At 45.4% G+C, this 23,724-nt stretch overlaps 1 protein-coding gene and 1 long non-coding RNA gene across 3 annotated transcripts in view; one reads left to right on the forward strand and one right to left on the reverse strand.

Moving 5' to 3' along the window:
- Positions 1–3,653: 3,653 nt before the first annotated feature.
- On the reverse strand, positions 3,654–8,058 carry LOC143840668 (uncharacterized). The gene is made up of 3 exons (XR_013232297.1): positions 7,962–8,058; positions 4,956–5,049; positions 3,654–4,122 (listed from the first exon to the last, which is right to left on the reverse strand). It is a non-coding gene; the product is annotated as an uncharacterized LOC143840668 (long non-coding RNA).
- A 5,032-nt stretch (positions 8,059–13,090) lies between these two features.
- The window catches only part of PTGFRN (prostaglandin F2 receptor inhibitor), a 121,189-nt gene continuing 110,555 nt past the window's right edge, over positions 13,091–23,724 (forward strand). For both annotated transcript variants that reach the window (XM_077342285.1, XM_077342286.1), the window contains exon 1: positions 13,091–13,323. In XM_077342285.1, coding sequence (XP_077198400.1) covers positions 13,260–13,323 — 64 coding nt within the window. In that variant the 5' untranslated portion in view covers positions 13,091–13,259. The remainder of the gene's footprint in view (positions 13,324–23,724) is intronic.

The raw sequence follows: 23,724 nt of genomic DNA on the forward strand, positions 1-23,724 counted from the left end.
TTAGGGTTTTCAAGGCAAGAGGTTTTCAGGGGTGGTTTACCACCACCAGCCTCTCCATCCCAGCCTTGGTGCTCTCTCATTCAAATAACTCTGCTGTCTTTGAATTGCAAGGAAATTCCATCTCTGAAGGAGATCTTCCCTCCAAAATTTCATACAAAAAGTGTCTGTTCTACAATGAGAAGCTCTAGATTGGCATGATAACCCACGAACACAAACAGCGTGGCACAGCCATCATCAGTAATATATATATAAATAATGCATAGGACAACACTGAGCAGGCTTCACATATGGGGCCATCTCTGCTTCAGGCATTCAGGGAATGGTATTGGATAAGAGCAGGCAGCCAAGTCACAGCTCCCAGCCCTCTGGCCTTGCTTTGTGAGCTTTTCCTTTTCTCCCCTTTCTTCAGGGAGAATGTTCGGCCATTTCTATGCCACTTTTCCTCCAAGGAGCTGAAGATGGCGATCATGGTTTTTCCTTCCACAAGCCATCTTCACATACACACCATGAAGAGACTCAGGAAGTGTGCTGGCTCAAGGTCATACAACAGGTTCCAGGGACTGTTGTTTCATTACTTTGAAAAACATTTGGTTTTGCTTTAATCAGTGGGACTGAACCTGTTAGGGTTCTGTAATCTGTGCTTGAGCTACTAATTGCAGCATGTCCACATTTCTAAGAGAAAACAGAAGATGCAGTATGGTGTATGGCACTTTTGGTGTAGGGATTAGGAGTGCGGACTTCTAATCTGGCATGCTGGGTTCGATTCTGCACTCCCCCACATGCAGCCAGCTGGGTGACCTTGGGCTCTCCATGGCACTGATAAAACTGTTCTGACCGAGCAGTGATATCAGGGCTCTCTCAGCCTCACCCACCCCACACTTGGTGTCTGTTGTGGGGAGAGGAATGGGAAGGCGACTGTAAGCCATTCTGAGCCTCCTTCGGGAAGGGGAAAGCGGGCATCTTCTTCTTCTTCTACTTCTTTTATTAAGCCACTAGTAAAAAAGCCCATTGTATGTCTAAATACAATGGGCGCTAGCATGTCGTGGCAGGGAGGCCCTGGCAGCAGCGCCGCTGGGGCCAGATCACTCACCGGGTGCCTGGTGTCGCGCTGGGGCTGCTGCAGGTCGGTGAAGAGTCGTTTCAGGGCGTGACGCCGGTAGCTGTTGTGGCTGCGGCTGCCGGGTGGCTTCTGGGCCTCCGGTGGCTGCGGCGGCTTCTGGGGCCGATTCCTGGGCTGGTGAAGGGAGCAAGGCTGGTGGGCGTCTCCCGGGGCTCGGGCGGCGGCAGCAGCGGCGGCGGCGGCTTGTGGGGCTGATTCCCAGCCAGTGGAAGGGAGCGAGGGCGCTGGGCGGCTCCTGGGGCTGGGGCGGCGGCGGCTTCTGGAGACGATTCCCGCCCTGGCGACGGGAGCGAGGCTGCCGGGCGGCTCCCAGGGCTCATGCGGCGGCGACGGCTTCTGGGCGCGATTCCCGCCGGACGGCTCCCGGGCCTCGGGCGGCGGCGGGGGGTTCTGCGTCGGGCTGAGGCGTCGGGTGGCGCCTCGCGGCTGGCACTGGGACAGTGTGGCAAATGAAAGCGGCGGCGGGTGGGCGGCAGGCGAGTGTGTGGGGGGGCGATAAGAAGCCGGTTGGGACGGCGGCAAGGCGGCCCGCTGGCGACAGGAGGAGGCGCAGCTCCTGCTGGAGATGCGTCCAGCTCGGCGGCAAGTGGGGAAATGGTGGATGTGGGCGGCGAGTCCAGGGCGGGCCAAGTGGCCAATAGGGAGGCGCGCTATGCGCGCCTCCCAATTGGCCACTTGGCCCTCGAGTGGCACTCAGAGGGGCCCAATCTGGAGCCGCTTCGTGACTCCTGATTGGACGCCTCTGAGTTTTTATCCCGGACCGGTCACACCCTAACTCCTCCCCACAACCCGTTACTCTTTTATATAGTCCGTGGCGCCCGCGGCGCCACGGGGGCGATGTACAGATGTGTATCTTGTAGCCAGGAGACCCGAGGGCTGTCTGGCAGTCAGGCAAGGGACGTTCAGAGGTGGCTGGCCACTTCCTGCCTTTGTGCCATGACCCCTAGTCTTCCTTGGGGGAACTACTACCCGCATCCTTAGAGGTCTCCCATCCAAATACTAGCCAGAGCTGGCCCGAGATCCGGCAGTATCCAGCTCAGGGCACCCACTCCTCCTGATCTGTGACACTGCCTATAGTCACAGGGATGCAAGAAAACTAGCTGCTTCTGCCCATCCACCACAGCAGAAATAATGCCTGTTGCTGCTTTCCCTGACTTCTCCCCACTCTACAACACTGCATGAATGCTGGCACCTACAAGCAAAACATGTGTTTTAAATCTCAAGGGTGCAGCATCAGAAAACAAAATTTTGTGTCCAATATATACAATGAAACTCTTCCCTTTAGTACAGAGCCACCAATGTGATTAGTGTATCCCTTTGGAAATGCATTCCTCTAAAGATAATCATCTTCTGTGGCAACCTCTTTGTAAACCTGCCCAATGACAAACATCCCAGTCAGTGACACACCTGCTCAGGCACTTTCTCCTCTTTCTCCCTCTGCCAGATGCCAGTATTAGTAATCCTCATTGATTTTTTCAATTCTAATGTGTTATACAAACTCTTAACAAATAGAGGGTTTTTAAATGAGTTTTGATTAGTACATATAATTTACTGGCATTAATGAAGTGATAGTTAGAAGGCAGTATCTGTAAGTGCAAAATCTTTTGAGGGCAGTGCAAAGAGTCTTTAGGATCAGAATACCAGCAGAATGTTCAAGTGATCCTAGAACCAGAAATGCAACCAAAGATGTACATCATGTACTCACCCTGTACTCACCTTCAACTCGGAAATGGTATACTGTTTGATATAGCCTCCTTCTCCAATGCTTTTTTTTTAAATTATGCATCACAAACATTGTGCTGAAACAATTCTCACACATGCAGCTGGTCATAAAAATAATACATTAATATATCAGGCAGATTGTATACCTATCTCTCAGCTGGAGAGCCAGCATGATATTGTGTTTAATTCCCCACTCCTCTACGTGCAGCCAACTAGGTAACCTTAGGCTAGTCACAGTTCCCTTAGGGCTGTTCATGCAGCACAATAATGTTAGAACTCTCCTCAGCCCCGTCTACTTCACAGGATGTCTGTTTTAGGGAGAGGAAGGGAAAGGTGTTTGTAAGCCACTTTGGAACTCTTTTAAGTAGTAGTGAAAAGCAGGGTATTAAAAAATATAAATCTGTTCAGAAGTTCAAGAAAGAAAAGTAATAGAAAAACACCTTGCCTGATAACCACAGAGACTAGTCTTCCAACACAGAATACCTTCCCTTCACTGAACCTGAGGATTAAACACAAAATCCCAACAAACAACAACAAAAAGCCCACTCCAGTTTTTAAATCAACAGTTTCAGTTCTCTGATCTGTTCAAACAGCCTCACCTAGAATCCAAGAATGTTCAAGGCACTAAGCCAAAACCTACTGCACTAATTTATTGTACTGGTAAGGGGAAGAGATCAAAATCCGGACAGCTGAAGTGCCCTGCATAGAGCTGTTATTATACTAATATATTTTATTACACTGAGCATATGGAGGACCATTAAATATCGCACAATAGGGCACACTCTTTACACGCTTTGGCTTTTGGCCTGTTTTTATAAATTGCTCAGGAGTGTTCATACAGCTTGTTCTCATTCAGTCAGAAAGAAAGTTCAACAATGACTGTAGTTATCAGATTATAAACATATTGCAGACGATTTTCCTCATGTTATTTAACTTTATAACACCGGAAGAGTTTTGAACAGCCTGTCTTATGTACTTGCAGGAATAACTGGATTGCCATCTACTAAAGGGAGCTACAAATTTTGCCTCCTACACTGACAGCACCCATAAAATTTACACTCCAAATGCAAAACAAATTAAACATTGGTTGTAAATAAAACGTACTCGCATATGTGCATTTATGCACAAAAAAACTGCATCCCTTCAGCAGGAAAACTACTTGTAAAAGTCAGTGGGACTAGTTCACTGACTTTCATTTGACGGTGAGATTTACTCAGGTTGCATGTTCCTATATCTGCATCATGTCCTCGTGGGATTTAAAACAGCCTGTGCACAGACATCTAAAAGAAAAGAAAGATTTTAAATAAGAAACTTATCTTGAACTGGTGGGCACTGTTGCAGGGGAGCAGGTCACCTTGCATTATCTTTTCTTCATTTAGAAAACAATCACATAACATGTTTATGTGCTTACACATTTATCATTCACCTTACATATTATCCAGGGTCAAACCACCTTCATCTTAAAAGAAATGTTAAAGCTCTTAGAGATTCACTGAAGTTCCCAAGAAGCATGAGCACTGTGACTCCTGCTTTAACTTCCACACAATACAAAGATGTTCCACCTTCTCTAGTATTCTATTTGCTTATAATATAAACTCCATCCACCTATACTTCCCTTTCATTTTCCAGCCCAAATCCTCTTCCAGTGATTTGAGCCAGGAGCACAGAGGAGTATTACTGTTAGGTGCAAGCACAAAGCAAAGACTAAACATGCAGACACGGCACCGTAATTGAAACAGGTGATCCACACACTATATTTCAGATCACACATTTGTAACAGAATACTAAGAAATTAAACATTTAAAATAAACTAGAGAAAACATATTTGCATGTGATAGATTAAAAACACAGAGTTTGAGTTTTGAGCTCCAAGGGCAAAAAGGCACTCTGATGTGAGATCAGAAAACACATGCACAGTATGTGAAATTATTCAACCCACATTTTGCAGATCAAGCGGATCTGCCTCAAAACACATGCTCAGCAGATCACTCACAGACTACAGCTTATAACAATGAAAGGGGGAGATACATGTGTATGGCCTTTATATATATATACCTCCTCCAAATTAAATCTTTGTGCTGGAAAAAATTTGGAACAATATTATATGACTCACAGAATTGGAAGGTATCCATAGAGGCCATCTAGTCCATCCCTCTGCTCAGTGAAGGATCAGCCTAAAGAATCCATGATAAGCATGTGTCCAGCTGCTGCTTAAAGACCAACAGTGGGGAAACAAAGGGGTTTCAAGTTAACTAGACTGATACAGTAATTGTCAGAAAAGCAAGATGGAAAGGCAAATTTTAGAAGGTAATGAAATAAGATTTAAAAAATCACACAATCAGTGAGTGACACCACACACACTAGGGAAAATGAGCAACCACCAAGCAATCACACAATTCCTAGAGGAAACTGTCCCATTAGGCTAGATACCACTAGCCCAGGTTTAGCTCCTTGTGGGTGCATGTGGATACCCCCAAGGCAGATGCAAAAGAAAAGGAAAGAAGGGAATGTGTCAGAGGGAGGGAAAGAAGATTTGAGGCTTTAGCCAGTTCAGGATAGGAAGAAAGAGAGATCAGCATGAAGCCTCTGGCAAAAAGGGAAAAGAAAGAGATAGGAGGATTCACTGGAACAGAACTCCAAGTGAGCGGAAGAGAGGGAGGTGGGAGAACTAGGCTAACAGGGAGGATGGCTGGGAGAAGAGGACAAGGTATTCACATGTCATCACTAGTATTCTGAAATGCTGCATTGGTACATTACACAAATTCAAGGTGACACTCAGTCTGCCTGAAAGCTGACCGATGGTATGGCACAATTCAGATTCCAGTTTGATTTTTAGGAAATTATAGAATTCCTCCCCCCTCCCAGTACAGCTAATTAGATTGAATTCTGACCACTGTATCATAATCACTTTTCCAAGGATGAAACAAATAGAGTTCACATAAGGATGTAAATCAGAAATAAAACTGAGAGGCAGTAGCCTTTTGATGTATCTTTCTTGCCTCCCTGCAAGTAAACTGATTTCTGTTGCACCTCTGACTTTCTATGAATACTACATTATACTCAGATTTTCATTCTGGGGCAAATAGACTGTCCCCCCAGGGATTCTGGTTTCTGCCACTGTTGAATTATGCCACAATCTTCATTCATAATTATTTTCAGTAAGTATTTTACATTCCTTCTGCCTTTTTTTTGTATTAGATTCATAATTCAATAAATGTCCTGCAGATCAGTTTCCATAGTCACATGAAAAACTATGAAGCAGAGGTAAATCTGATTCCCTCTGTTTCTCCTGTATTTCAAACATGTGCTTCTTCATAGAATCATGGGATAAGAGTTGGGTCTCTTGGGTCATCTAGCCCAACCCCCTGCCCTATCGCTCATTCACTGCAACCTGCCCCCCCTTGAACCTTCACAGAATCAGCCTCTCCGCCAGATGGCTATCCAGCCTCTGTTTAAAAATTTCCAAAGATGGAGAACCCATGACCTCCTGAGGAAGCCTGTTCCACTGAGAAACCACTCTGTCAGGATCTTCTTCAGATATTTAGACGGAATTTCTTGTGGATTAATTTCATCCCATTGGTTCTGGTCTGTCCCTCCAGGGTAAGAGAGAAGAACTCTCCTCCATCCTATATATGGCAACCTTTTAAATACTTGAAGATGGTGATCAGATCCCCTCGCAGTTATCTCCTGTCCAGTTCTAAACAGACCAAGCTCCCCCAACTTTTCCTCATACATCTTGGTCTCCAGACCCCTCCAGACCCCTGCCCTGCTCTGGAAATGCTCCAGTTTGTCTACATCCTTCTTCAGGGGTGCCCAAAACTGAACACAGTACTCCAAGTGAGGCCGAACCAGAGCAGAGCAAAGTACCATCACCTCCCATGATCTGGACATGATACTCTGTTTGATACAGCCTAAAATCCCATTTGCCCTTTTAGCTACCGAGTCATACAGTTGGCTCATGTTCAATGTATGATCTACAGACTCCTAGATCCTTTTCGCACATACTACTGCCAAACAAGTCTCCTACATCCTATATTTGTGTATTTGGTTTTTCCTACCTAAATGGGGACTGCTCCTTAAAAGGCCAGATCCTGAAGATGAAACTCAAATACTTTGGCCACCTCATGACAAGGAAGGACTCCCTGGAGAAGAACCTAATGCTGGGAGCAACTGAGGGCAAAAGAAGAAGGGGACGACAGAGAATGAGGTGGCTGGATGGAGTCACTGAAGCAGTCGGTGCAAACTTAAATGGACTCCGGGGAATGGTAGAGGACAGGAAGGCCTGGAGGATCATTGTCCATGGGGTCGCGATGGGTCGGACACAACTTCGCACCTAACAACAACAACAACAACAACAACAACCTAAATGCAGAACTTTACATTTGTCCCTATTGAATTTCATTTTATTCAGTTTAGACCAGTTCTCGAGCCTATCAAGATCATCCTGCATTCTGATTCTGTCTTCTGTTGTGTTTGCTACCCCTCCCAGTTTAGTATCATCTACAAATTTAATAAGTACCCCCTTTAATCCCTCATTCAAATCCCTGGGGCAGTTCACTCATCACTCTTCTCCAAAAGGATGCTGAACCATTAACAAGTACTCCTTGGGTACAATCTGTCAACCAGTTATTGATCCACCTGACAGAATTAGGATTTTACCAACTCATTTTACCAACTCAATCTGATCAAAAATAGGTATTTTGAATCAAAGTCCTTTTAAGCTGGACTTGAAACAATGGGAAATGAACCAATATGACAGTCCTCCTCCTGGAGTCAGATCTTTGTGGTGAATTCTGGTTTTCAGCCAAGTGCCACATGTCAAGAATGCAGATGAAACAAGGTAGGACAGATAAGGTACACAGAATACAAGGTTATATATCTTCTATATAGATATATAGAATTGCATAGAACATACTGAATCAATAGGGTCCATTATGGGACTTCTTCAGATCATCCTCCCTGGTGGATGTTTTCAGGGTCCCATCAGCTGTGTGGCCTACTACCTGTTGCTTGGATCCCTGCCCTTCCTGATTGGTGAAAGACTCCAGGGAAGTGGAGGGAGGAGCCTTGCAACACATTATAAATGTCTCATTCTCCCAGAGCAGTTTACCTGACTCACCAGGGACTCTTGGTGACAGATGGTGTTCTGAACATGAAGAAGGCAGCCAAGGAATCGGGCCTGGAGAACATCTCATGTGCAGCCCACCTTCTTCACCTGGTGGTTAAGAATGCCTTTGGGGTGGGTTCTATTTAGAAAGTTACCTTGACCACCAAGATCTGTGAGTTCCAGCTTCTCACCATGAAGTAGCAGAGGATCATGGCTTACTTCAGCCACAGCATGATGGCCTCCCATCATCTGGGAGAGGCAGGTCCTAATGGGCATGCCACTGCACTGCCTCATCGAAGACCTCAGCACGTGTTGGAACTCCACCCATGGTGTGTTCGCGCACTTGGTGGAGCAGAGGAGAGCTCCCAATGCTTCGGTCTGTGACACAGGAATATTTGATGCTAAGACACGGATCACCTACCCAGAGTGGGAGATCCTTTCCCAGACTGTGAAGGTTCTTGGGCCCTTCAAGACCTTCACAGAAATGCTCTCATCTGATGTGGTGAGTTTGGGTCTGGCCTTCCCCATGGTCCAAAAGAACAGTGAGGTAATGGCCCCCTTTGCAGACCCAGGCCTAGGAATTGCAGACATTATTTCAGCCACGCGTGGGCTTGCCAAAAGGCTCCAAAAAGGTTTCAAGGACCACTTTGGGCCCCTCCACAAGCAGCACTCATACATGGTGGCAGCCATTGTGATCCGCATGTCAAGGGCAGCATCACAGAGAGGGAGAAGAGCCTCTCTGAATGGCTTGTGCTACTCATTAGGAGGATTGTGTTGTGGATGTCCAAACAGATGAGGTTGGCGATTGAGATGGGGGGGGGGGAAGCAGCATGGCTGCTGCTGCTCCCCCACCTGCCCCTGTGGACAGCCTCTCACCCGAGGACAGCACCCACAAGAAACCAGAACGGGGGGGGGGACTTCTTTCTCAGCCTTCTTCTTTCTCTGGGGATGTGAGGGACTCGAGATAGGACACTGTGGCTGCAATGGTGAGGCAGCAGCTGTCCTGTGAGATACTGGGCCAGGCAGGAGGCAATCTGGCCAGCCCTCTCTTGCAGGGCCTGGATCTTCCTTTCATGCCCTCTGATGAGCTCCCAGAGTGAGTGGGAATTTTCTCATGTGGGTGACATTGTCTGCATGCAGTGCTCCCACCTGGAACCCAAAAAAGTCCAGCATTTGACCTTTCTCAAGATCCATTTGCTGCCTTTTGGCTACCCAGACCTGGACTTTCAAGAGGACTGTGGTGAGCACAGAATTGCTGTGACTGAATCTCCTTTGTTCTGGGTTGCAGGGTTTAAAAATGCTCTCCCCATGCTTAAAATCCTGCAGATGGAAGCAGCAAGGCCGTCATTGCTCATTTTGATTGGCAGCCCCCCCTAAATACTCACTGCCAATCTGGAAACACGTCACAGCAAAGAGGATAGCAGAGGGTCCTAGAGATCAAATCTAGCCCCCTCAGTTACCAAAAGTCCCCCAAAAGGAACAACCTCTCCTAAATCAGTGAGCCATAGAGCTCACTGTAAAACGCAAGAAACCTTCAGCTCTGGGGGGACCCCAGGAGTTATGGATGTAATTGGAGCCAGGGGTGAGGCTTTTTGGTTGAATTACTACGATGAGCAGCACTTGGTGTTCTGGTAGTGGCTGGGCAGCGGCCTGTGATCTGGAGAGCCGGGTTTGATTCCCCAGTGTTCAATGTACGGACAGCTGAGTGACCTTTTCTAACTCCTGTCAGAGCTGTTCTCACAGGGCAGGTCTGTCAGTGCTGTCTTAGCCCCACCAACCTGTCAGGGTATCTGGCACAGGAACAGGAAGAGAAGGCAATTGTAAACCACTTTGAGACTCCTTTGGGTTAGAAATACCAGCTAGTCTTCCTTGTAACTATCCTTTTAAAGTGGTGGGGAGGTGGGAGAGCCTGTGATGATTAAAGGAAGCATGGATTCAACACTTAGGCCACCCAGAGCTCCTCCACTGGGGCAATGAGGTTGTATATGCACAGATCCTGCTAAGGAGGAGGAAGGCATCCACATGATATGCCTCCCCCTCTTGCTTTCTGAGGCTTCCCTGGGGCAAATGGATTGTCTTTCTGCATGCCGGACATCATGATGGGCTGGTCAGGCAGTGTGCGTTTGCTGTGCTGTTGGCATACTGTAGTCAGTCACACAGATAGGCCTTGATAGGGTGATAATGTGTCTGTCTGGTTTCTTTTTTGTTGTACTTGTGAGATGTGGTGTCTCGTGGGCCTCCAGGCTGGCATCCCTTGAGAGTCCTGGTATGTTGTAAGACTGCCCCCCCCCAAACTGCCTCCAGTAATAGGCATCCTCTTCTCTCACTCTGCTGTGGCATTTTGCGGGCCGAAAGTTCTCACCTGGAGGCTGGAACCCAAGCATTGCCAGGGTAACCAGGCACAGTTTCCTGTTTCTTCCTCTTATCTCTTGCCTGGTGGGTGGCATCTTCATGCTAGACCTGTGTGCATGAGTGAGAGGTTCCAAACTTTTGGTGTAGCTCAAGGACCCACTTATTTATTTATTATATTTATATACCACCCTCCCTTTCAACTCAGGGTGGTTTACATTGCAACTCTCATAAAACAATACAGTACAATAAACTTCTCATGTTTCAAGAATATTGGACCAAGGGATCCAATTTTGGGGGCATCCAATGAAGGTGTTCCTATCCATTGTATGGGAAAATGGATTCTCTGTTCTGTTCATAAATTCTCACCCTAGGAAATAATGGCCCATTATGTCCTATGGTGATATTTAAGAACAGAACAAAGAATCTATTTCCCCATTTTGGATACAATGGAGTTGGATGGAGACACCTTCTTTGGGTGCCCCTAGAATTGGACCCTCAGAAAAGAGGGTCCTCAATCTACACTGTAAATTTGGAGCCCCCCTTAACTTAACTCCCCCCCCCCAGACCACTGAGAGGTTGGAAACTTGAAAACTGCCATTTATTTTAATGGCGCCCATTGATTTCAGTGGCTGAAGCATTTTGAAGAGCTCTCAAATATTTTGGCTGGCTATGGATCTGAAGCAGCTGTTTCGGACAGGCTTTAAACAGTCCAAATCCGGTTTCCCCGAACCTGAAATGGTCTGAATTTTTTGACTGGTGTACGTGCCTAGAGGCATTAACCTGTGGAGGTATTGGTCCTCTTCCAAATGTTATTTAACATTTATATGCACCCTCTGCTGGAGATATTCAGGAAGTTTGGAGTGGAGTAAGAACAGCACTATCAGGGCTGGGATGAGTCCAAGATGGAGGAGCAGGGAATCAAACCCGCCTCACCAGATTAGAAATTGCCACTCTTAACCGCTATACCACATTTTGGAAGCTGCAAGTGGTCCAAGAGCAGAGGTGCCAGATGGCTGACAGGGATGTCCTGGTCAGGACATGTAATACTTATTGTATGGCAGCTGCACTGGCTCCCTTAGTTTCCACTAGCAATTCAAAGAGTTGGTACTTACCATTAAATCCCTAAATGGTCTGGGACCTTCAGGGCCATTTGTCCTAGCATAATCCTTCTTTCCAACACTGGGATGAGAAACCCCCAAGGAACTCCAGAGTCGCTACTACCCAGAGGCAGGCAAAGGCAAGCCACCTTGGAACATCTCTCACTAGGAAAATGCAGCTGCAACAGGAAGGGTCGGACTGCTGCCCCCAAATTCCTCACCATCCCCCTGAATCCTTCCACCGCCCCCAGGGAGGGCTTACCACCCACTTTGGGAATCCCTACTCTAGCCTAAACCCACTGAAATGAATAGACTTACACTGCACTGTTTATAAAGTTATTAAACTTTTTCTTTGATTTCCTACCTAGAATATTCGACTCTATGAACTGGGCAGTATAAAGAACATACAGCCATTTCAGGTGTAGCAGAGTTCTTTATTCCATTTAGTATCTGAAGAAGTTAAACATTTTGAAGGACATATTTGAGAGGGAACATTTTAAAATCGGAGGTTTCTGAGATGAGCAGATTTCTTGTAGGTGAGATTCATGCCAAAGACAGGGTTTCCCCTGCCCCCAAATCAATGAATTTGGTTTTTCTGTCTACAACTGACAAGAAGAACCTTTCCTTTGTCACTGTTCAGGATTCCCTTCTCTTCCAAAGATCAGGCCGAGGGAATGAAAAAGAAACAATCTCCAGTCAGATCAAGAGGTCGCAGATACAGGACATGAGCTCTCATGCATTTCCGAAGTCAGGAAACATCCACATTTCAACCTGCGGAGCAGCGGGTTCTGTGGAGAAGGGGCACTCAGATTCTGAAAGGCACCCTCTTATTTCAGACTCCCTGTTTCCTGAGGATTCCGACTGATGTTTAAAGGACCTGCTTCCAAGTAAGTGTGCAAGTCTAGGAGGGAAAACCTAATTATGCATTTTAAGCATGGGACTTACTCCTCGATATGTATGGTTATGAATGCATCGTAAATCTTTCGCCCCAGGACGGCTCCTCGTGTGGCTCGGCTTGTCTTTTTCCCAACGCGTCTGGCTGCGCCTCCGTGGATAGGCGCCTTTCCTTTCAATCGCGTCCCGCTCTTGCTCTTCGCCCTGCCGGTCCGTCCTTTCGATCCCGGGGCTGGGCTGGGCGGCCGCGTGCGGAGGAAGGACCGGCGCTCGCCCATGCCTTCCAGCTTCAGCCTTCCGCTCCCGACTTGGCGCCACTTTGTTCTCCGCCGGGATCCTCGAGAACCAGAAACGGGGCGGGATCTGCTGGCTGGCAGGCAGGCAGGCAGGCAGGCAGGCAGGCAGGCAGGCAGGCAGGCAGGCTCTGGGGCGTGACTCGGCGGCTAGGTGCAGCCGGGCTTCCCTGGCAAGGCTCCTCGTGGATGGCTTTCCTCAGCCCGGCTGCCGCGCAGAGCCGTCGGAGGACAGGCGATTCCCGCGTCCGCGGCCACCCGAGGAGGAGCGCCTCCACCGCCGCCCGCCCGTCTCCGCCTCCCTCTTAAGGGGCAAGACGACCGGCCGGCCTCGCCTCGGTACCTGGGGGAGGGGGAGCGGGGCGGGGGCAGGGAAAGTTTGTGGTTGGCTGCGCGGCCGGCCTGAGGAGGGGGACAGCGGCGGCGGCGGCGGAGCAGAGGCGGCCCCGCCCTCTCTGCCTCCTGCCTCCCACCCTCCTTCCCTCCCTCCCAGCGCCGGCGGGGAGCGAGCGAGCGAGCGAGCGAGGGCTGGCGCTGGTCTGGTTCGCGCTCCGGCTGCCTTTGCCCCTCCCCCTGTCGGAGGCTCCGCTCGGCTGCGGCGCGGGTTGACTCGGGGTCTCCGGGGCTCGCTCGCTCGCTCGCTCTCGGCCGCCCGCAATTCTGGACCCAGCGGCATGGGGCACCGCGGGCTGAGCGCGCCCTTGCCGCCCCTCCTGCTCCTCTTCTTGGGACTGTCTGGTGAGTCCTGGGGGGAGGGGGCCACGGGACTGAAGGCGGGGCGAGGGGGCTGCGGAGGGGTCGAGGGCGAAGCCCCCTAGCGGCGGGGCCCGCCCGGAGTCCATTCGGGGATTAGCGAGCCGTCCTTGGGAAACGCTTGTTGGCGTTCCCCCTCCTGGCGCGCACGGCTGTTGTGTGTAACCATTGGGAGTTGTGTAGCGCTCGCCTCCTGAAAACAAAGAGGAGCCAAGCTTCCCCGAGAGCTCCCCTGCCTTGCTCTTGCATCTCCGAGATAGCCTGGAAGTGATAGAACGGCATTCTGTTTATGCTCAGAGGCTCTTAAGCCTGCCCTTTGAACGAGAGCACTGGCATCAGTTACTGTACTTTGTGGACTGATCATTCCCCAAATCAGACCTTCTACTTCGAGTTAATGGGGAAGGATCACCCCCTCTTGTTCTATATTTAAATCCATTAAATGAGGTTTGAAACCTTCACTTTCCAAAGATGTACTAAAAGTGTGTGTGTGCCTTGGAGGGTGGGGTGGAATCCAGTTTTTTAGTCTGCTTTAACCTTCTAGCCGCATTAGAGAACTAGTCAGGAGGTCTCTAGATCTTTCTTCCCAATTATGTTTGCTGTCAGTGAAAGAGGCAGGTTCATGAGTAGAAAGGGGTATGGGAAGATGGCTTATTTAAGTTGTTAGAGCATTGGCTTGAAAACTTCATAATAATGGTGTTTTCTAGTACTCGGTTGCTGTCAACACAGAGCCTTTTGCTGTTAGTTTCTGCTCATATCTTTTATTGAACTGGTTGCTTTTGGAAGCTGATCTGGTATACTTTGGAACAGTTGTTTAGCTTTCTCTCTCTCTCCCCCCCAATCTAGATTAAAAGCACTTTAAGTTTCTGCAAGGTATCTCATGAGCACTAAAGAGCTGTCAAAACACAGAATTGAAATTAGCTATGCATGTAGCTTGGTGGCATTCAGAGGTGCTCTGACACTAATTTTAGCTTTGTTAATTTGAGTTCTGAGTATACCATACTAATTAATGCAGGGTGCATCTATAATTGCTAAAAGTTTTAACAGCAGTATCAGTGTGAGTTCCAGTGCTAGACAAGACAAGGTGTGTTCCCATCTTGAGCTTTGGCTTTTTTAGAGCTTGGGGTACTCTTGTAATAACACATAACATTTTAAAATAAAATATATGTGTAAAAATACCAATATCTAGAAAACCTAATAAACCTAAGAAAAGGAGAGTATGTGATTATTTCTTGCTTCGAAGATCCTAATTTAGATGTAAAGCATATTTGAGTTAAACACACACACAAAACCAGTCTTTAAAAGATTTAGAACAATGTTATTGGTTTCAGCTGAAGCAAATTCATGCTTTGAGGCATATAAAGGAAGTATTAAATATTGTCATAGATGTCTCGGAGCATTGCTGGAATTCTTTGATTTTCCATCAGTATAATGTAGTGGCATATTTTGAACACTTGGAAGTGCTATAAAAATATTAATTCTTATTTATTTTTAAAGAATGAGCTCTTTTCATGTCTAAAGTACTGGATATTCTATGTTTAGTCACCTGTACCTGCTTTGAAGATACATTTGGTTTAACTATAATTCTGTAATATAATATTTAGTGGAACAAGTTTTAATGTTTATTAAGCACAAAATTAACAGACCTTGAGAGAACACAGACTCAGATAAACCTGTTTGTTTAAACCAGGGTTTTGTGATAGCCCCGGAAGCGTTTCTTTAATGGGTGGGAATTAATTTTAATATATCTTTAAAATATGTTGAACATTTATTGTGTGATATGACCATATATGGTCATCATGAGTATATATGGTCATCATCACCATAGAATAATAGTTGGTCATCTAGTCCAACCACCTGGACTATGCAGGACACTCACAACCCTATTGCTCATCCACTGTAACCTGCCACCTCCTTGAACCTTCACAGAATCAGCCTCTATGTCAGATGGTATCCAGCCTCTGTTTGAAAATCTCTAAAGATGGAGAATCCATCACCTCCCAACGAAGCCTGTTCCACCCCGTATATGGTCATATCAGCCCCCATCCCAAAATGGCCAGTGATGGGCCTGGAGGGAGTGGGGAAAGGGAAGGGCCAGGTGCGTGTGTGTGCACACACCCAACCATATTCTTCTCAACCATGCTACTTCTGGGCTTTCTCGCAGCCTGAAGAATGTAAGAATCTTGCGAAAGGCTGGATTAAACCCATGATTGTATCATCATCATCAGTTGTGTACAAGTTGAGAGGGCAGGACTACTGAACTGTCGCATTTCCCATGCTGCCTCCATGTTCACTCTTTCTCCTGCTAGGATCTGATATTGGAAGTTCTTCTGGCTGGGACAATCATGTTTGGAGGAAGAGGCTTCAGAAATGGAGCAAGCCAGCATGAGGAAATTTCAGTCCTCTTGCCCGCATGACCCTCTTGATCCCAAAAGTGGACCAATCTGTCATTACTTTGTAAATATTGGGGTGGAACAGAGTGTAAATAAATGCCTGCCTCAGTCACCTATAGGTTGAGCCTCAGTGTGCAGATTCAGATACTTGCATGTGCATGTGGAACTTCCTGTGTGATACAACCCAGAATTCTGCGAGGGAGTGCTTGTTTGAAAGAGTCCCAATGCCAAAATTTTCCCTTTGCATGAAAAACTTAAGTTGGACAGTGTCAAGAATTGTTCAGTTTTCTTCATCTCATTTTACATCTTTGTCCTGTGTGGTCCTCGGAAGGAGGTTTCACCCATTTCATTGAAAGTTGCATTTGTCTTTCAAATTAAAGCATTTAAATTGCCAGAGGTTTCTGGTGTGCTTGGGTAGGACTTGGGTCTATGAATGTGGGGAAATAGTGACATTAGAAATGCGTCTCACTGGCATTCCATACACAGAGGTCTCGTGACACACATCCTGTGGTTAAGGTGGACAAAAGCGTTCCCCTGTTTCATCAGGAATTATTCTGTGGATTTTGATTTACTGGATCAGGAAAATAGTAAAGGAAATGCTTTTGACTTCTGCTGCTTCAGAAGAGCAGTTCTCCCAGCTGTGGTTTCTCATTCAGTGGCTGAGGCACATGTGGGATTGAATTCTGGATCATTCAACGTTCAGATTTTCAGTGGTTCTCCTTAGCAGCATGAAATCATCTCCAAAGCCAAATACCTACAATAGGGCAGAGTCTGCAAATCCACATGGAAAGCTACTTTGCAAGTTCTTATTGTTGTTAAAAGTGGAATGTATTTAATCTGTAACCTGAGCAAATGTCAAGCTTTCCCGTCCTAATTAAGATAAGTACAGCTATTTAATTAAGAGGCTGCTTTTTCCTTTGGTGGGAAAGGACTTCAGGGGAGCGAGTGACTCATGTTCTTACTGAAGTATATTCCCAAGACCAACTTGCCGAATGCCCAGGTAATCAATATTTGTTTTTCATGCCTCAGAGGGCTTTGCATTTGCTTCTTCTGTCTAATTGCCAGTTTTTGGTTAGCACTTGGATCTTTCAGAGAGTGTAATTTCATGTCCATTGTTGTTTGCTGTGGCTCGCATTTCCAGCTGTTTGATTTCTTTGATGCTACAACAGTTAGTAATTTGAATCAAGGTTTAATTCAAACCCTGCAGTTAAAGGCTTCCAGTAATTAGTTGCTTGTCTGTTTATAATCATGAACTTCACGAAACAGTGTTCTTTGCAATGCAATTATAGTAGAAAGACAAAACAAGATGGAGTTTGAAAGACTCTGTCCATTAGGTATACTCTATGCTTGATCGGTGATAGAAAAAGATGGTCAGAGAGGAATACTGTGGGATATTCCTGGTGTTTGAGCTGAGAACACAAGTGCAGAGTTATCTTTTTGATTCCAGCTGCCAGAATGCTATTGATCTTTATCACAGAAGTATTAGAAATAATGAATTTCTCTTCTCTTCTGCCATCACACGATAAGATTGTGCAACTCGGCACTAAAAACGTATGGCTCCATTTGTGACCCTTAAGGATGACTTTTTTTTCTTGCTGTTTGAGAGACTGTGTTGTAGGGGTTAAGAGCAGTGGACACTAATCTGGAGAACCAAGTTTGATTCCACACTCCTCCACATGCAGCCAGCTAGGAGACCTTGGGCTAGTCATGGTTCTCTTAGAGCTGTTTTTGCAGAGCTGTTCTACTTGAGCTCTCTCAGCCCCACCTACCTCATTTGCGGTAATGTTTTGAGTAGACTTTATGTGAGAACACCTGCTGTTTGAAGATAAAAGTATTGTTCAGGGTTGCACTGTGGAATTAGTGGCCTGGGTCAGGTTCAGGGTTCTGGTTTTGACCTTTAAGGGCTTTTGCGGTCTGGGACCCACATATCTAAAGGACTGCCTATCATCCTATGTTCTCTGCAGGGCTTTACGCTCTGCAGACAGTAACTTGTTGGTGATTCCTGGCCCCTGAGAAGTTCACCTGGCCTCAACCAGGGCCAGGGCTTTTTCAGTCCTGGCCCCAAGCTGGTGGAATTAGTTCCCAGAAGAGCGGAGGGCCCTGCGGGAGCTGACAGCATTCCACAGGGCCTGCAAGACAGAGGTCTTCTGCCAGGTCTGTGGTTGAGGCTGAGACATGGAAGATCAGATGGGCCCCCAGAAGAGACCCCACCAGGCTGACCATTGCTACTGCTGGCACTCGTATCCCCCTGTGGCACACCAGGAGGCAGCCTCAGTGGCTGTGAGGGTTGGAGAGGGTTGTCAGCGGGGGTAATTTTAACAAGGTATTATGTTTTATGTGGGGGTTTTATCTCATAACCCACTGTGAGACAGCTTGCTGGGAGCGGCGGGAAAATAATAATAATAATAATAATAATAATAATAATAATAATAATAATAATAATAATAATAATAATAATAATAATAATGAATATTAATGAATATTAATGAATAATAATGAATAATAATAATTAATAATAAATAATAATAAATAATAATAATGAGATCCAAAGGCCCAGAAAAATTTGGTCAGCATTTTTTCTGATGGAGGTTTCTAAATTTTTCCCATGAGAAATTTGGAGAAACATAAAATAAAAAAACCCTATGATGATTTTTTTTTTGCTTCTAGAAAGACTAAAATGCTTTCTAAAAGTGAGCTTTTATTTACTCAATATGTATAGCATGAAAGTCTAAATACTTGGTTTTGAATGAGAGATTTTAGGAAGCACGGGGAGAAGAATTCCTATGGATTTTTTTCCATTTTGGTATGAGTGTTCCTTCATTAATATTGGGTATATTTGCAATTTGCTTATAGAATTTATATTTTAAAATGCATACATTTCTGGTATTTTTTTAAACCAAGCTAGAGGGTAAAAATTGTCCCCCTTCATGTCTTCAACATTTCTGGAAACTACATCTTTTAATACTGTTTGAGAAAGACTAGTAATCTGAGAACCCCTGTTCTGATTTTTAAATTTCAAATGCTCTGCTTCAGCATCCCTTGGTGATGCTTATCACATTCCAGATGGCCCCCTTCGACAAGCCACCTATGGCCCATGAAGGCCTCCATCTTCTAGTAGTGTCATTAAGACAATACACTGAGGATGTCATTAGCTACACTTACTAGCTCAACGATGGTACACAGTGAATCTCCAACCAACAAAACAAAAAATCACTGTGTATAAGAGGCTAAACACATATGCTGAAGTTTTTCCAGATGCTAACAGTATCAATATCCTCTTATACATGGCGAGTGGCTACACTTAAGTTCAAGGAAAGGAATGTTTATATTGTCTGTACATGGACCTGCAAGGCTGCATCTCAGATGGCAGTGGATTTCACAGGGCCAGAACACAGATGGCCCTGTTCTAAGTTCAGACTCATCCCTTGCTTGGAAGGAACTGCAGACTGGAGGCTACAAGAAACTTCCTTATTGGTTAATAACCTAGTTAGTGGCTGGCAGATTAGGAGTTAGAAAAGGCTCTGAAAAACGTTGAGCTGATCAGAGAGGTAGAAGAAAACAAGTGTCGTATAAAACCAGGAGTTGTGGTATTCAGCTGAAAGCTGCCATTGGCTGCTTTTTGTCTGTTAAATGTAAAATGGCTTCTCTCTGTTACTGTGGTAAAATCCTTTGTGTTAGAAAAAATAAAGTTCCGGGTTAAATGTTGTTAGTTTTTAAGGTGCCACTACACTCCTGTTTCCTTTTGCATTTAAACTTTTTATATGATACAGTTCTGATGATGGGGCATTAGGATTGCATTTCCTTAGTGGCAGGGCACACACATACCTTCTGGAGAGCCCTGGCTGCCAACCAATCCTGGAGCTGAGGATGAGATTGTTTTGATAGGAAGGGGTAGATGGAGTCTTTCCTTGCTGGGAAACTCCCTTTGACCACAGGTCCCCTGAAGAATATTGCCACCAGCACCACTCGGGTCCTCTTGATAACATCTAGACTGACCTGTGGGGAAGGCATTCTTCCAGTATAATTCTAACTAGAGCAATAACAAATTGACAAAGTATGAACCCTAGAAAATACCTTGTAATCATCCTGGTAGCTCCTGCACAGTCTGGTGCATGGGGAAGAGATTAAGACACATCCCATTGAAATAAATTGTACTAAGTGAAGCCAAAAAAAGGACTCTAAATTCTCCTCCAACACCACATTTCAGATGAATTAATTTTCTTCCTGTCAGCTTTCTTCTTTGTCCAACTTTTATACCCACACATAGAATACCACAGTATGAACTGTTGGTTTTGGTCATCAGAGATGCATCCTTACACTTCAGGATCTTTTCTAGCTACTTAATGCCTATCCTTCCCAGTCTTGATTTCCTTCAAATTCTTGGTTACACTCTCCGTTTCAGTTGGTGATTGAGCCAAAGAGTAGAAAGTCAGTTTCTTCATCAACCTTGAAGTTGTGGAGCTGTTTCAAGTGCCGTGTACAAGTCAGCATATCTGCTAAACTGTAATCATGAAGTGACACTCACAAGTCTAGTGAATTATAGTCAGTGGTCAAGATCCAAAGAACCATACAACCAAGGAAAGCTTGTGCTTGTTTCTCCCTCTCCCTCATCTTCTTGGATGAGAAGAGACTTTTACAAGTAGTTTATATCCCTTGTGGCTGAAAACTAGTTGTGTTTATTGTTATAAACTGCTTGGATATACAAAGAAAGTTCTATAAGTATATACATAACAAATTCATTATTGCAGGATGTAGAAGGATACCATATTAGGGGACTTTAAAGGAGTATCAGATGTATTCAGAAGAGATCTATTGGCAGGTGTTAGCCATGACAGCTAAACAGAACCCACAATGTCTGAGTGAGAACACATCTTGAGGACCAGATGCTGGAGAAAACAGAAAAACCTCTTCCCCTTCATTCATTACTCATGTGTGTCTGACAGGTGGCTGACCTGTATTAGAAACAGAACTCTGTGCTAGATGGTCCTTTGGTCTGATTCCACCAGCTAGTTCATGGCAGAACTACTTTTAGAGTTTATATGTTCTATGCAGTGCTGATATTCCTGTCTTCATAAAGGTTTTGTGTTCAGTACCAAGGTGGTATAGTGGTAAAAGAGCACTTTACTCTGATCTGGAGAACTGGGTTTGATTCCCCAGTCTTCTGCATGCAGCCAGCTGGGTGACATTGACCTAGTCACTTCTCTTAGAGCCGTTCTCACAAAGCAGTTCTCTTAGAGCTCTCTCAGCCCCACTTACCTCATAGTGTGTCCGCTGTGGGGACAGGAAAGGAAAGGTATTTGTAAGCCACTTTTGGACTCCTTTAGTTAGTGAAAAGCAAGGTACAAAAATCTGCTGTTCTTCTTGTCCTTTTAAACCCCAACGGGTGACTTCAGTAAAATAATTTGTGGAAATTACATACTAACATGAGATGTATAACGTGGAATGTATCTATCCTCAGGCTGCAAAACTGAGGATGCTTTCCTGGGAAGAATATTATGAAGCATAGTACTGGGTACACCTTATTTGCACTGTAACTATAGATCCTTATTGTTCTCAGTGCTCTCTAGAGAAGGATAGAGTAATTGAAATAAAGCTAGGAAAGGGAAACAATGACTGCATAACAATAAAGCTGATGTGAGCAATTTATCATGGTTTTAAAAGTTGAATTTAGTCTGTGGTCACTTTCAGTGTCTCCATGGAACATCTAAGTCTCCTTAAAACAAAACCATGCAAAGCAGTTACATACAATTAAAATAGCCTTGTGTTATAGGATTGTTTGTCTGTGCCAGGTAATATGAACAGGGCACTCCTAAGAGCTCTTTGTTGGAAATAAGCCCCATTGAATAGACTTGAGTAGGATTCTGAGCGGACCTGCCTAGGATTGCTCTTGAAATTTACCTTGTTGTGTCTGACACCTTTCTCTACTGCCATTCTTGTGGTGAATGAGCTGAACTGAATTCTTACCAACAGCTTTGCCCATTCTCAACTTTACAAAACTGAATTAATATAAAAGTTTATTGTTTTGTATGTGTTCGGTACGTGTGCAGTTTAAATTTTAGAGAAATTATATTCTGTCCTCTATCATGGCAGTGTAAAATCATGGCAGTGTAAAAATCCAAATGTGAGACGTAAAAATGCTTGCAAATATAGAGTAATTACCACCAATACTCAAACATAAGAATAATACTTGCAAAGCTGGCAGTCATATGTTTCTCCTCAGATATCATGTGCTTGTCCATAGATGAATTTGTAATATAGGTATACATATATATTAAAGAGGACAAGGAAAAAGGAAACATTTCATGTTCATGCAGAGTGAGAACAGCACAAAACCATGAATGGACTTTCCAGGTAAAAGATATTGCATAATTGTTTAAGTATATATTTGCATATAATTTGGCAGCAGGTAAGGAGGATGTTGCCTAATTCAAAGGAAACAGAAAGTCTGTGAATCACCACAGGTCAGATTTCTGTGGCAGTAAATTAAAATGTTGACTATCCCATGTAATGGGAAAGGTATTGTGCAAGTGAATCTAAAGAAATTGCAAAATTCTTTGTACTTGAGAATGAGGAAATAATTGTTTGAGCAGGGAATGCTGTCAGTGAGGCGAGAATAGGTACTAGAATACGAATAAATGGCTGGAGTGAGCTGGTTGTGTTTTCAGCAAAAATCAAAAGCTAGGGTTTCCAAGGTTCATCCTAAACATTTTCTAGTTGGGGGCAAAAAATGTCTTTAATCTCTTTGATCTATAGCTGCATTCAGATGTCAGGGTAAGATAAAAACAAAACGGCTTCTTATTGTGTTCATGAACTTCTCTCCTTTCTCCTGATACAAATGTCTGATCATCCCTCAACCCCTGGATTTCTTGCTCTACGAATACTTGGAAACCCAATTTGAGTATTGTTCCTGTGCATGGAAATGTAGCTGTAACCCTCTGTATCTTTCTTGTGTTACCTTTCTGTCCCTTTGCTCTTGCTTGTTCAGTGAGTTTGGGTATTTGGAGGGCCTTTTAGGTTGTGGCGCCAAAATTGTGAGTTCCCTCCCAGGGCTATAGGCACAGGTGGGCAGGAGAGTCTGCTTGCCCTACCCATGCATGTGCTCACCGGTGCATCTGCCCATTCCCGGGAACAAACAGTTGCACACAGATAAACATGCATGCACACATGCACAGACCATTCTACCAGAGCTAGGCAAAGCCACAAACCCAGGCAGTCCACCCCCTCCTCACTTCCCCCCTGCCCAGCATGCTCGACTTTGGCGTGGATGCAGGCAGGGAGCTCTGCTTGCTTTCACCCTGCTGTTGCCCAAGATCCTCCCTAAGCACCAGCCAGTGGCCCAGAGATTTTCTGGCACATGCTCCTAGTGCCTGGACGCTGCCACCTCCTCAGCAGAGAGTTGAACTTCACACAATGAACTCTCCTTCACCTTCATCCCTGATTTCTGGCCACTTTCCCCCTATGGGGCTCTAGTGAGGTCTGGTGTGGTGGGGGTGGCAAGGAGGGGGCAGCCACTTGAGGGGGGGGGGCAAGCCTGCAATGGCATCCCCCTGCTGCAGAAGGAGGAAAGGCTGAGGTACTTCTCAGCTGCATGGTGTTCACAGTTCTCTCACATGGGCATGTTTTCCTTTCTTTTGTAAGTTCATCCAAGTGGAGGTCCCTTAATATGATCCACTGGAGAATTTCCAGGAGAATTTCCAGCCCTCACCTGGAGGTTGGCAACCCTGTGTGGGTTTTGGTCCTCTTCCTGTCCTTTAACACAAAAATTGCCACTCTAACAAAAAATTTCTGGCTATGGGCGTATTCCCTCCCCCTCTTTCACTCTCTTCTGTCAGCCACTGAAGACTTGTTTGGTGTTCCCATACTGACCCTCCTTCCTGTTTGTTTTAATTGCTACTTTATATTATATGTATTGTTTTAAAATTGATTTTAATGTTTTTTTTTAAATTGTTCATTGCCCTGAGGGCCCTACTTCAGTGGCAAGGCAGATAAAAATGGT

Source organism: Paroedura picta, chromosome 6 (genome assembly GCF_049243985.1).
Source record: "Paroedura picta isolate Pp20150507F chromosome 6, Ppicta_v3.0, whole genome shotgun sequence".
NCBI lineage: Eukaryota > Metazoa > Chordata > Lepidosauria > Squamata > Gekkonidae > Paroedura > Paroedura picta.